Here is a 13988-nt window from a genome sequence, read left to right as displayed (position 1 = left end):
TTAACTTCATGCACATATACTGAAGTGCCAGCGACTTAATTTAGAGGTCTTTAGGAATCAGTTTAAACTGGTCAATACTAAGATTTAATGATTTACAATGACCCCTTAACCCTTGGGTGTCAGTATTATTGTCTACCATATGGTGACATTCAGACATTATAAGACCACAATATTTGACCCTTGTCCTATCTCTACTTTTTAAGCTACTCTTACATTAACAGCCAGGCTTTCAAGCATTAAGTTTGAGGGTGGAGATAAGGTGGTGAAGTCACAATCATTTTTAAATTTGCATAGAAGTGACAAAACTGACTGTAAATCTGTTGAATCTCTGCCATGTGAGCTGTGGATTTTTTGGGTTTTATTGTTCACACATAAATAATACACCACACAGATTACACATTTAACATCAGAATATAAGCAGTTAGTACATTGGTTGACATAGGTACAAAATGTCAAGATACAAAATGACTTATCTCAATAAGAGCTGCAAGTGGCCATAGGGTAGGCCCTTGCAGCGGTGTAGACAGACAAGCATGAAATATTATAGATTAACCTATAAGGTTGGGAGATGCATTATTCTAAAAGAACAACAATGAAGCATGCCCAGTTCCTGAGTGTGCTTCATAAACCAAGATAGGACTCAGGACTTATCTGTGCACTCTGTGTCCTCTAGGGAATGAAGAAATAAAATTTAAAAAAATTATCTGTGTGTCCCCATGGTCTGACCATATAATTTTTTTTTTCCTACAGAGGTATGTCTTATTTTTTTCAACTTGAGCTGTAGTTTTTATGGAAACCATTTTGTAATGAATGTTACTTTTCAATCTTTTTTTATTCCATTTTTTCTGGTATGTTTATTTGTTCTGCATATGCTGTTCACTATGTGGGATCATTAACATTATGTTTTAAAAGTTCAGACATGTGGTAATATCAAATATCTTAAAATTGGGGAGAATTTTTATGTTTTATTTGAAAATTAGAAATGGAAGGGGTGATTTTTAGTTCCCCTAGGGGACTTTAAATGATTTAATTGCATATATATATATATATATATATATATATTTAAGGCCCAAGGCCTGATTATGGAAACATACATGTGTTTTTTTATTGTATCTGTGTATAAACTAAGACCTGGGGGTGAGAGGTCATTCAGACTGTGGGTTTGTGTATTGCATTTTATTGGGGGGTCTGGCTGTTTGGTATCTCCTTTGAAGTCATGCACACTGGTCCCATCATATAATCAAACAGATAAGGGGTCAGGAAGAAAGATGCCCCACCTGGTGGGATCAGAGGGGAGGGGGGGGGGAAATGGAGTTTCCCTCCAAAGAAGCAGATAAGACTTAAAATGCTGGACTCAACGGTTGTTCAAGGCTGTGCCCAAAGCTGACAAGAGCTATACTCTCACTGACAAGGACTGCTATATCATCATGCTGTAAGAACTTCATTTTTGCTTTCTATACTTGTCTTGACAAACTCTTTTATATATTTTTGTACCTGTATGCCATTTTTTTCTGTATTTTTCTATATATAGCACTGTGATACCTTTTATCAGATTAAATGTTTAATTAATCAGCTCTGGTCTTTGATCTCTAAATATATGAGCTCACCTTTCTGAAGGAGGCTCTGGTAAAACAAGTTTATCTAAGGGTTAATTTGGTGACTTGCTGGGACTAGTAGTGGATACCCAGAGGTCTGGTGGCCTTAACTCTTGCACCATCACACTCTCTCTAATGTCTTGGCTGGACCCATAGGGTGTGATCGTGACAATATACATATATATATATATATATATTTTATCAAATTGGTGCAGAGAGCAGTCATCACCCAACATGTATGAAGCGCCCTGGCTCAAAACTACCGAACATACTTATAGCTTACGCAAGATCTGAACACTTTGCATTCTTAAGGCCGCAATGCCAACCAGTGTACTATCAAGAAATCCCATATGTAATTACATGCTGGACATCTTGTAAAAAATTATTAGATATATTAGATATCATTATTCACCTAGGGGGAGATTTATCAAAACCTGTGCAGAGGAAAACTTGCCCAGTTGCCCATAGCAACCAATCAGCTTGCTGCTTTCATTTTTATGAAGGCCTGTGAAAAATGAAAGAAGCAATCTGATTGGTTGCTATGGGCAACTGGGCAAGTTTTCCTCTGCACAGGTTTTGATAAATCTCCCCCCTAGAGAATTAGGCTGTCTACTATGTTTTTGAGTCATGCACAGAAACATTTTGGAAAAATGGACAAAAAGTAGTCACTATTCAATCGGCTCATGGTCAAAGGGCTCCCAGGGAACGTGTTGCAATATACCTTAACAAATCTTTTTGACAGGTTGCTGATTTATACCTCAACTTGTGGCCAAAAACAATATAAACACGGCTTTATTTAAGGGAATTTATATACATTTCCATTTTGGAAAATGGCCACAAGGTGGCCACATCATTGGGATCACAGTACCATTTTTTGAAAGTTGTCTGGTCATAAGAGAGACCGTATGTCCATGCAGATTCAGAAATATAAGCAGAAGGCAATAAATTTAAAGGCTACTATCAAACGGAAAAAAAGTATAGATCACAAGTGGTTTTCAAAAATAAACCCTAATAAAAACACAAGTGGTTTCAGCATAGTGCATACTGCAACAAAATTGCTACCAAATGTCTGCACTGACACACACTGCCCCATCTTTTACACCTGAAGACCCTAGACCAAAACAGTTACATCCCTAGCCTGTGCCATAATGGTGCAAATGATGAGTACACACGTGTACAGTTTTGTGCGCCTCCCCCATATACCATCACAAAATACCTTCTAAAAGCTCTGTTATATGCCTACCCACATCACCAGAATGATTACCCATCCCAAAGACAGGTAATAGAGGAAGACAGGGTCTATGAAAGGAGGCATGGCAGCTGTCACACCCCCTCCCATAGGCTTGCATTGAGGAGGTGGGGCATGACATCATCAGGGGGCGGAGCTGTGATGTCACGATACACTGTCCCCTTTATTGCCCGTCAACAACCAAGGAGCAATCCTCACTCCATGCAGCTGAGGAACGGGGTGCTGCAGGAGAGATCGCGGGAGTCCCCAGCGGCGGGACCTCAGCAATCAGACATCTTATCCCCTATCCTTTGGATAGGGGATAAGATGTCTAGGGGCGGGAGTACCCCTTTAACTGGCACTGGGTCCTGGAGAATATAAGTGTTCCAAAGGCCTAGTCCTCTGAAAGTGTTATGGAGAGGGCAAGGGCGGACACAGACAGAAGAGGGCCCCTGTGCAAAGAATGTGCCTGGACCCCCCCCCCCCCCCAGCACTGTGCCCCCTCATGTACCTAGACCCCACCGGAGTGCCTCCACTTACCCCATGCGTGTAGTGTCGCCACTTGCATTGTCCACCATAGGTGGATGGAACGGCTCCTGAGGTGGGCTCCGGGTGGCCCCTGTCCCTCTCAGTGTGCGGCCCAGGCCCGGTGAGTACTCCCCCGGGTCAGCCTGACCCGTATCTAGCTGGGAGGCAGAGGGCAGTGCTCCCCTTTATACTCGCACCCCTGGACGTAGCACGACACCCCTTGGCACCCCCTGGTTCCTTGGCTCCTTAGTGATAGAAGTGACTTACAGGCAGGGCCAGACTGGAACCAAAAATAGGCCCAGGCATTTTAAAATAAACAGCCCCTTTTTATGGTGGCGGTCTGACTCATGGGACCCCCACCAATCACCTTGGTTCAAGTGGCTCCCCAGATGTTGGAAAGCTGCAACTCCCATCATGTCTGAAGTGACTACAGCTGATGGGACAGTCAAGAGACTACACAATGATATCAGTGACTACAGCTCTGATGGGACAGTTAGGAAAATACACGATAATATCACTGACCTGAGTGACGTCTTCTCTGTTGTCTTTACTTTTCTTCTTCATCTGGTCCAGACACTTCTCTGCAGAGTCTGACACCTGGACATCATTGGTTCCTTAATTTGTAAGTAGATCCTCATCCTCTGTATGATGACAATAATCATTATAACCTTGCTAAATACTGTACCCCCTGAATATAATACTGCCAACCACTGTACCTCCTGAATACTGCCAACAACTGTACCCCTGAATATAATACTGCCAACCACTGAACCCCTGAATATAATACTGCCAAATACTGTACCCCTGAATATAATACTGCCAACCACTGTACCCCTGAATATAATACTGCCAAATACTGTACCCCTGAATATAATACTGCCAACCACTGTACCCCTGAATACTGCCAACCACTGTACCCCCTGAATATAATACTGCCAAATACTGTACCCCTGAATATAATAATGCCAAATACAGTACCCCTGAATATAATACTGCCAACCACTGTACCCCTGAATATAATACTGCCAAGTACTGTACCCCTGAATATAATACTGCCAACCACTGTACCCCTGAATATAATACTGCTATACACTGTACCCCTGAATATAATACTGCCAACCACTGTACTCCATGAATATAATACTGCCAAATACTATACCACTGAATATAATACTGCCAACCAATGTACCCCTGAATATAATACTGCCAAATACTGTACCCATGAATATAATACTGCCAAATACTGTACCCCTAAATATAATACTGCCAACCATTGTACTCCATGAATATAATACTGCCAAATACTGTACCAACCACTGAATCACCCCATACACCCCACGCAACCCATCCTCAGTCTCCTCATCACCCCCATACACCCCACGCACCCCATCCTCAGTCTCATCACCCCATACACCCCACGCACTCCATCCTCAGTCTCCTCATCACCCCATGCACTCCATCCTCAGTCTCCTCATCACCCCATACACCCCACGCACCCCATCCTCAGTCTCATCACACCATACACCCCACACAACCCATCCTCAGTCTCCTCATGACCCCCATACACTCCATCCTAAGTCTCCTCATCACCCCATGCACCCCATCCTCAGTCTCCTCATCACCCCATACACCCCATGCACTCCATCCTCAGTCTCCTCATCACCCCATGCACCCCATGCACTCCATCCTCAGTCTCCTCATCACCCCATGCACCCCATCCTCAGTCTCCTAATCACCCCATGCACTCCATCCTCAGTCTCCTCAACACCCCATACACCCCACACACCCCATCCTCAGTCTCCTCATCACCCCATACACCCCACGCACCCCATCCTCAGTCTCCTCATCACCCCATACACCCCACGCACCCCATCCTCAGTCTCATCACCCCATACACCCCACACAACCCATCCTCAGTCTTCTCATCACCCCATACACCCCACGCACTCCATCCTCAGTCTCCTCATCACCCCATACACCCCACGCACTCCATCCTCAGTCTCCTCATCACCCCATACACCCCACGCACTCCATCCTCAGTCTCCTCATCACCCCATACACCCCACGCACTCCATCCTCAGTCTCCTCATCACCCCATACACCCCATGCACTCCATCCTCAGTCTCCTCATCACCCCATACACTCCATCCTCAGTCTCCTCGTCACCCCATACACCCCATGCACTTCATCCTCAGTCTCATCACCCCCCATACACCCCATGCACTCCATTCTCAGTCTCCTCATCACTCCATACACCCCATGCACTCCATCCTCAGTCTCCTCATCACCCCCATACACCCCATGCACTCCATCCTCAGTCTCCTCATTACCCCATATACCTTAAGCACCTCATCATTATTACACAGCTGACACCCCCCCCCCTGGTCCTTCTCATCAACATTAAACCCCCTAATCACTACACCCCTGACCCCCCTTCTGGTCCTCCTTATCAACACTACGCTCTCCCAGACCCCCAATCCTCCTTATCATTACACCACCAACCTCTACAACACCCCTCCTGTCCTCTTCATCATCATTATAATCACCTCCCCCCCCCCCCCACCGCCCTGCACCCGATCGTCGCGCTCCTCACCTCATCTACTCAGCGATGCGGCCGTGTGAGGCGGGAGGGTTTGCTGCTCCTGTCGCTTCTGCCGGGGTCAGAGGCCATGACACGTGACATCAGGGGGCTTGGAACAGACGTGCGTGTCTGCGAGGGACACGTCTGTTCCCATCAACCCCTGGCCTGTCCGTCTCGCCTGGCCGGTTTAAAGGTAAATTACTGCTGTTAGCGGCAAGTCCGGGACCTGTTGCTGCAGCATATAGTATGAAGTACTGGCAGGGGGCCCTGCAGGGGCCTAGACTGTGAGGCCCAGGCTGTGAATATAATACTGCCAACCACTGTACTCCATGAATATAATACTGCCAACCACTGTACTCCATGAATATAATACTGCCAAATACTTTACCACTCTCCTCTTTATATACTCACCTGATCAACAGAGGTGCTGTCGGCAGCGTGCAAGATGTCCACACCCTCTCTTCCCCTTTTTTCTCTACAGTCCCTCTCAAGGTATCCCCCTTCTTTAGCATACCCTTCACGGAGGGTCAGGCACATCCCAGGCCTATTCATTCACCCAGTGGTACACACCACTCACGGTACATATAACTTGACCACCACTACTTGTAAAGTCTACTGAAGAAAGTTGCAGGATAATAATGCAAAAGTGCAGTTCAAGTTGTCATGACAGGATTACACTGATGCACTGAATGTAGTGAATAACAACAGTCGCAGTTTACTGGGAATGCTGGGACCTGTAATACTTGAGAGACGTGAGACACGGACTCGCCTTCACTCTGGAGATTCCAACTGCAGAATTCACAAGGATGTCCAGAAAAGTCCTTGCGCACTCACTTGCATACCATCGTGATTTTTTAAGTAGTTCAACAACCCAAAAGTGGTTACTTTAGTCTTTGTTTGAACATTAGGGTCAACAACGTTGATAATCTGACACTAGCATGGTCTGTCCACTTATTAAATGTATAATGAAACTAAGGTATTTACATGCTTTTATACCGGAAACTGCAGAAACCCTTCCCATACAGTAAAAACAAAAAATATATATGACTTTTCACTTTTTTGGCATATTGTGGGTACATAGGTTTAGCAGATACCAAATGTTTTGACATGATGATATGTGAACAAACAATTAATCTAGCAATATAGTACCAGTATGATACACAAGCAAGCGTTGCTTAGTAGATATATTTTCTTGCGTCCCCAGGCTCTGAAGAATTGGGGAATCATTTCTTGCATTATTTTGTTGCCATGCAACAGATGTAACCTGCAATAGTTTCACATCGTGCTTGGTAATGATCAGCAGCAACAAAATGTTAAATGCTCCAGAAATCGACTGTGTTCAGTTTTGTTCCGTTATCAATTATGACACCATTCCTGATCCAGCGAAGCCAGCATTATTGGCTACTGCACTACTTCTTAGACTTACTCACACATAGCATCTATTGAGGACATTGTGGCCCAATTGAGAGCAACTACTTGTAGTGGCCCAGTGCAAAACACCTTTACTACCTGCTCTGTCCAGGGGTTTTTATCCCAAAGGTGCCTGTTTCTGACCCTAACCTGTATTTTGAGGTAAATATGTCTAAATTGTTTTAGCCAACATTTGGTGCTAAGGTGCCTTTAATTATTCTGTAAGACTTGGTTGTCTTTCATTGTAAAGGACTAGTGAGTAGCCATAGCAACAGTCTCATCCAATTAGGACTAGCCCAGCCTCAACCCTGTCCAACAGACAGTAAGAAGCTCTAAGTAAGTAAGGCCAAGCCCAGCCAGTAGTGAAAAAGGGTCTCTCTCATCCTGCTCCCATACCTCTAATAGGAGCAGGCCTCACGCCAGGCTACCAATCACCTATCCAGAACTTGCTACACTTCATTCACATGGATTTGACAATATGAGTATTGTGTGTTCCAGTGACATTAGCTCATCGGGGGAACAGGAAAACCTGATACAACTTAATTCTGCAACTGAAGAACCACAACAAAGAATGAACGACTTAAAGCCTACTGGAACTGAGGAACTTAAAAATGGCAAATCTACCACTTGGGACAGTCAGTCAATTCCAACAGCTAGTGGTCAGTATCCATGCTTCCCTGTTTCTGCTAGTCCTTAGCAATATTCCTTTTATTACTGGTCTGGTATCAACATGGCAATAATGCTGCAAGAGTAACTCAAGAATAGCCATATGTTTCCTACAATACACAGTCAATATATGGAGACCATATAGTGTCTGAATGGCACAGCCTGGAGGTGGCTGAAGCATGAGGATACCATATAGTGGCTGAATGGCACAGCCTGGAGGTGGCATCAGGAGTCCTGAAAGTGACCCTAATGTAAGGAATTTCCTAAGCTGGAGACCAGCGCCTTAATTATGTTTTGCAGTATCCATGGCAGCACAATGAGAGAGCCTGGAGGTGGTAGCATCAGCATGAGGAGACCATAGAGCAGCACAATTATAGAGCCTGGAGGTGGCAACATCAGCATGAGGAGATCATAGAGCAGCACAATGACAGTGCCTGGAGGTGGTAGCATCAGCATGAGGAGACCATATGGCGGCACAACGACAGAGCCTGGAGGTGGTAGTATTAGCATTAGGAGACCATATGGTGGCACAATGACAGAGCGTGGAGGTTGTAGCATTAGCATGAGGAGACCATAGAGCAGCAGAACGAGAAAGCCTGGAGGTGGCAGCATCAGCATGAGGAGACCATATTGCGGCACAATAACAGAGCGTGGAGGTTGTAGCATTAGCATGCGGAGACCATAGAGTAGCACAATGGCAGAGCCTGAAGGTGGCAGCAGCAGCATGAGGGCCATGCTTCCTGACGGTTGAGTGTGAGGAAGCCACCAACTGTTGACTGGGGGTGTCGAATGTCACTTGATATGAAGTGGATGACCGAGTGAAATGATAAATCACGGCTGCTGGGTTGCTGGTCGCAAAACAACTCCTAGCTAACACTGGGAGCTCACACCTTTCGCTGCAACTCCGACTGGCACACACCCCTACTCTGCTGTGACCTCTAGCTGCGCCTGATGAATTTAGGCCTTTGCCACTCCTCTGTGCACGTCCTGGCAATACTCTTCCTCACATACTTATTGCGTATATGAGGGGAGTACATTACGCTTCACTACACTTAAAACAGTATTTGTCTAGAACAGAAGCAGGTGTGTACTATTGGCTGTCCTTTCACAGCATCTAAGCCCTTGACAGATTAACAAGTACAAAATAGTACACTACTTAGATGGAGGTATGCACTGATGAAGGCAGAAAAATGCGCTACAATACGCATTAAAAACTCTGTATTTTTGTAAAACACCAGCTGGTGATTACTTTTGGCTGTCCTTTCACAGTATGTAGGCCCTTGACAGATTAACAGGTACAAAATAGTACACTACTTAGATGTATGTATGCGGTATGCACTTAGGAGAGCAGAAAAATGCGCTACAATGAGCCTAAAAACTCTGTAAGTTTTGTAAAACACCAGCCGGTGAGTACAATTGTTTGGACTTTCACAGTATGTAGGCCCTTGACAGATTAACAGATACAAAATGGTTCACTACTTAGATGTACGTATGCGGTATGCACTGATGAGTGAAGAAAAATGCACAACAATATGTATTAAAAACTCTGTATTTTTGTAAAACACCCACCGGTGAGTACTATTGCTTGGACTTTCACATTATGTAGGCCCTTGACAGATTAACAGGTACAATATGGTAGACTACTTAGATGTAGGTATGCGGTATGCACGTATAGGGCAAAAAAAATGCGCTAGAGTACACTTGGAAAACGTATCTTCATGAAACAACAGCCAATGATTAGTTTTCCCTGGCCTTTCACTGTATGTAGGCTTGTTACAGATTAACAGGTACAAAAAAGTGTACTACTTAGATGAAGGTATGCGGTTTGCACGTATGAGGGCAGAAAAATGCGCTACAGCCGGTGATTACTTTTGCCTGGACTTTCCCAGTATCTAGACTGGTTACAGATAGAAATTAGTAGACTGCTTTGATGTATGCATGTGGTATGCACGTGGTATGAGGGCAGACAAATGCACTACAGTCCGCTGAAAAAACGTATTTTTGCAAAGCAGCAGGACACAACAGTGCAGCACCACAAAAAAAAAGGGGGGGGGGATTAAATCCTAAATTGCACTGTCACAGAGTGTTAAGAATGGTGTGAACTGGTTTTTATCCCTTCTACAGACTAGTATAGGCAGCAGATGATTTCTTGTGGGAAAAAAATACACAGAATTGCGCTGAAAAATCTTTCCTGCCTCCTGTGATAAGGTTCATGAAGTTCAGGCAGCTTCTTGATATATATGAGGCAATGAAAAGCTATTTGCCCCTCTCTGATAAAATGCTGAATGAGGTGACTGGGAGGTTAATGGCGTAAAAATCCTTCTCAGTGACAATAAGCACTGCACTTCTCTCTGTCCACAATGCTGATGTAAATAGCAGATGGCAGTGGAACGCTGCAGTATAATCAATTCAGCATCTATATGTAACACAGAAACGCAGTCCGTCCTATCTTTGCAGTGTATGGCATGAAATGAGCAGCCACTAAATGGCTGCCGATTATTTAGGGCTGTGACAACACAGGGGTCAATGAATGCTGATAGGCTGCATCCTGCATGTGATTCAGGGTCATTACGGCTTCCTCGGTTCCTGTCTCACATTTCCGCCTTCCCAGCATCCCGCCATTTTAGGTGTCCTGGAGCCTGGATCGCTGTAAAATTGAGTTTAATGAAACGATTTGTGCGATAGAATCGTGGCGATATTCGCATTCGTTGCGAATTGAATAAATTCAGAAATTTGTAACAAATTCAGGTTCGTCTGCTTCGATTCGCTCATCTCTAGTTGTATACATAGTGCTCTATAAGTGCCGCCTGTGTACACAGCTCAGCAGAAAGCCATAAGGCCTTTTGCCTCCATCTCAGTGATCATAAGATTGGTGGGTAGGAGCAGGAGTAGGAGTAGACCAAATCAGTTTTGCAGTGTGCATCAAGAGTCTGTATTTCCCCTGTAACTGGAGCGAATAGGTCAATAAAAAAAAAAAATCATTATCACCATCATCATCCTTACTTTAAATTTACAGGATAAGGCTATATGCATGATGGAAAATTGCATCTATCTGCCGTGACTTTTTGTTATTGTTGAGATCAAGCTTGATGACCAGAAATTCATTGTAATTGCATTATGTTGCAGTCATTAGACGTGATGCCTAGAGATGAGAGAATCGAAGCTGACAAACCCGAATTCGTTACGAATTTTATGAAAAATTCGAGTCGCAATGAATGCGAATATCGCCGTGATTCGAACGCGCAAATCGCTTCATTAAACTCCATTTTACAGCGTTCCAGGCTATTAGAGATCTTAAATGGCAGATCCACATGTCAGTACATGGGGCAAGGGATTATGGGAGGGCGGGAAACTGTGGCGGGAATGAAGGTAGGTGGGATGACCCTGAATCACATGTGAGATGCAGCCTATCAGCATTAATTGACCCCTGTGATGTCACAGCCCTATATAATCGGCAGCCATCTTGCCTCTCTTCATTTAATCCATGCACTCAGAGATAGAGAGGACGGGACTGCGTGTGTGTGTGTGAATTGCTTACACCACAGCGTTACACTGCAACTGCTAGTCACATCAGCATTAGAGAAAGACAGGAGTGTAGAGTGCTGTGCTGTTCTCACTGAGAAGGATCATTGATATATAAATCTCTTATTCACGTTATTGAGCATTGCAGCAGAGAGGGGCAGATAGCTGTCAGCTGACAGATCTCCAAGCTGCCTGAACTTTATCAACCATCTTATCTCATTTTTCAGCGCAATTCAGTGTTTTTTTTTTTTGCTCCACAAATCAACTGCTGCTCAGAATTGTGTGACCAAGTGCAATTTAGGGTTTACCACAGTTTTTTTTTTTTTTTTTTTTTTTTTTTTTGTGGTGCTGCACTGTTGGGTCCTGCTGCTGTTCACAAATAAGTTATTTTTCAGCGGACTGTGGTGCATTTGTCTGCCCTTTTACGTGCATACCACATGACTACATCAAAGCAGTCTACTATTCTGTATCTGTAACAAGTCTAGATACATGGAAAGTCCTGACTCCTGGCAAAAGTAATTACCTGCAGGTGTTTTTTTTTTAAAAATACAGATTTTTTCTGCATATTGTTGCGCATATTTCTGCCCTCATCAGTGCATACTGCATACCTACTGTCACGCCGAGCGCTCCGGGTCCCGCTGACTCCCCGGAGCGCTCACGGCGTTCCTCTGTCAGCAGCGCTCCGGTCGGCATTGCTGACCGCGAGCGCTGCTCTCTGGTCCCCGGAGGGGACGCGATCCGGGGCACGGCTCGTGTCCGCCCTCGGGTCGCGCCCCGTCTCACTCACCTCTCGCCCCCGTCTGCTTCCTCCTGGCGTGCGCGGCCCCGCTCCCTAGGGCGCGCGCGCGCCGACTTGCTTAAATTTAAAGGGCCAATGCACCACTAATTGGTGCCTGGCCCAATCACTTCCTATCACTCCCTAACCTATAAAACCCCACTTCCCCTTCCTCTCCTTGCCGGATCTTGTTGCCTTGTGCGCTGAGAAAGCGTTTAGTGTGTCCCAAGCCTGTGTACCTTGACCTTCTGCTGTTGCCCCTAACTACGAACCTCGCTGCCTGCCCTGACCTTCTGCTACGTCTGACCTCGCCTCTGTCTAGTCCTTGTGTAACGCGCCAGTCTCAGCTGCCAGAGAGGTCGAGTCGCTACTGGGGAACACGACCTGGTAGTTACTGCCGCAGCAAGTCCATCCTGCTTTGCGGCGGGCTCTGGTGAACACCAGTAACTGCTTAGAACTGATTCCCCAGTACGGCCCGCGTCATCGCCTCTCTGGTACAGGGGATCCACCTCCAGTGTCTTCAGCAGCCGCTAGTCCGGACCCTGACACCTACATCCAAGTATTGTACCATTTTGTACCTGTTAATCTGTCAAGGTCCTACATACTGTGAAAGTCCAAACAATAGTATTCACTGGCTGGTGTTTTACAAAAAAAAAAGATTTTTTCTGCGTATTGTTGCGATTATTTCTGCCCTCATCAGTACATACCGCATACGTACATCCAAGTAATGTACCATTTTGTACCTGTTAATCTGTTAAGGGCCTACATACTGTGAAAGTCCAAACAATAGTATTCACCAGTGCAGTGCCGTAGATTGTAATTTGACATAGAATGTAATGGAGTGACTCAGCACTTTTTTCGGCATCAGCGCTCCGCCTCCATTGCATTCTATAGGCTGACACTCTCACACCAGCCCCCAACCATTGGTTACTGCGGGGGCTGGGGGGGGGGTGCGAGTGCAGTCTCACTTGGGCTATCACAGGGAGAGGATCTCTCCCTGTGATAGCCGAAGCTACACGGAGCTCTCGTGGCCTCTGTGGCCCCGCCAGCGTGCTCGATCGCCATTGCTATCGGGATCCCTATGCCCGATAGCGCTGTCATCCACTTGCCTCCTGCCAGAGCGATCGGTCGACAGTGCTATCGGGATCCCTATGCCCGATAGCGCTGTCAACCGCTTGCCTCCCTGCCCGCTGCTCTACTCCCCGTCCCCTGTTAACTCTCAGGGAATGGGGAACAGAAAGTAGAGCAGTGGGTGCAGCTAAAGTAGTGCTGCACATGCGTGTGCAGCTAAAGTAGTGCTGTGTATGCGTGTGCAGCTAAAGTAGTGCTGTGTATGCGTGTGCAGCTAAAGTAGTAGCGTAGTAGTAGTAGCATAGGTAGGTAGATTAGTATAGGTTGTAATTTAGCATAGTTTAGGCACCACAACTCCCAGAATGCCCAGACAGCTAAAGGCTGCCCAGGCATGCTAGGAGTTGTAGTTTAGCTTAGATTAGACAGCGAAGGGACTATTACTCCCAGCATGCCCAGACAGCTTAAGGCTGCCCAGGCATGCTGAGAGTTGTAGCTTAGGACTACAACTCCCAGCATGCCCAGACAGCTAAAGGCTGCCGGGCATGCTGGGAGTTGTGGTTTTACACAGGTATAAAGTAGTTCGCGTAGCGTTAGCTCAATTTTAGCGTAGCT

The 13988-nt window shown here is 45.6% G+C and overlaps 1 protein-coding gene across 4 annotated transcripts in view; it reads right to left on the bottom strand.

The window, feature by feature from the left end:
- The window catches only part of SMPDL3A (sphingomyelin phosphodiesterase acid like 3A), a 163918-nt gene that overhangs the window by 86431 nt on the left and 63499 nt on the right, over positions 1 to 13988 (bottom strand). The window contains exon 1 of one of the 4 annotated variants that reach the window (XM_056563298.1): positions 3364 to 3406. The exons of the other annotated variants lie outside the window; for them this stretch is intronic. Within the exon in view, the coding sequence (XP_056419273.1) occupies positions 3364 to 3391 (28 nt within the window). The 5' untranslated portion in view covers positions 3392 to 3406. Of the gene's footprint in view, positions 1 to 3363; positions 3407 to 13988 lie in introns of those variants that run through there. 4 annotated transcript variants of the gene reach the window in all.

The sequence above is a fragment of the Hyla sarda genome, chromosome 3 (assembly GCF_029499605.1).
Source record: "Hyla sarda isolate aHylSar1 chromosome 3, aHylSar1.hap1, whole genome shotgun sequence".
NCBI lineage: Eukaryota > Metazoa > Chordata > Amphibia > Anura > Hylidae > Hyla > Hyla sarda.
The sequence above is the reverse complement of the archived record's forward strand: the minus strand, read 5'-3'. Positions and strand labels throughout refer to the sequence as shown.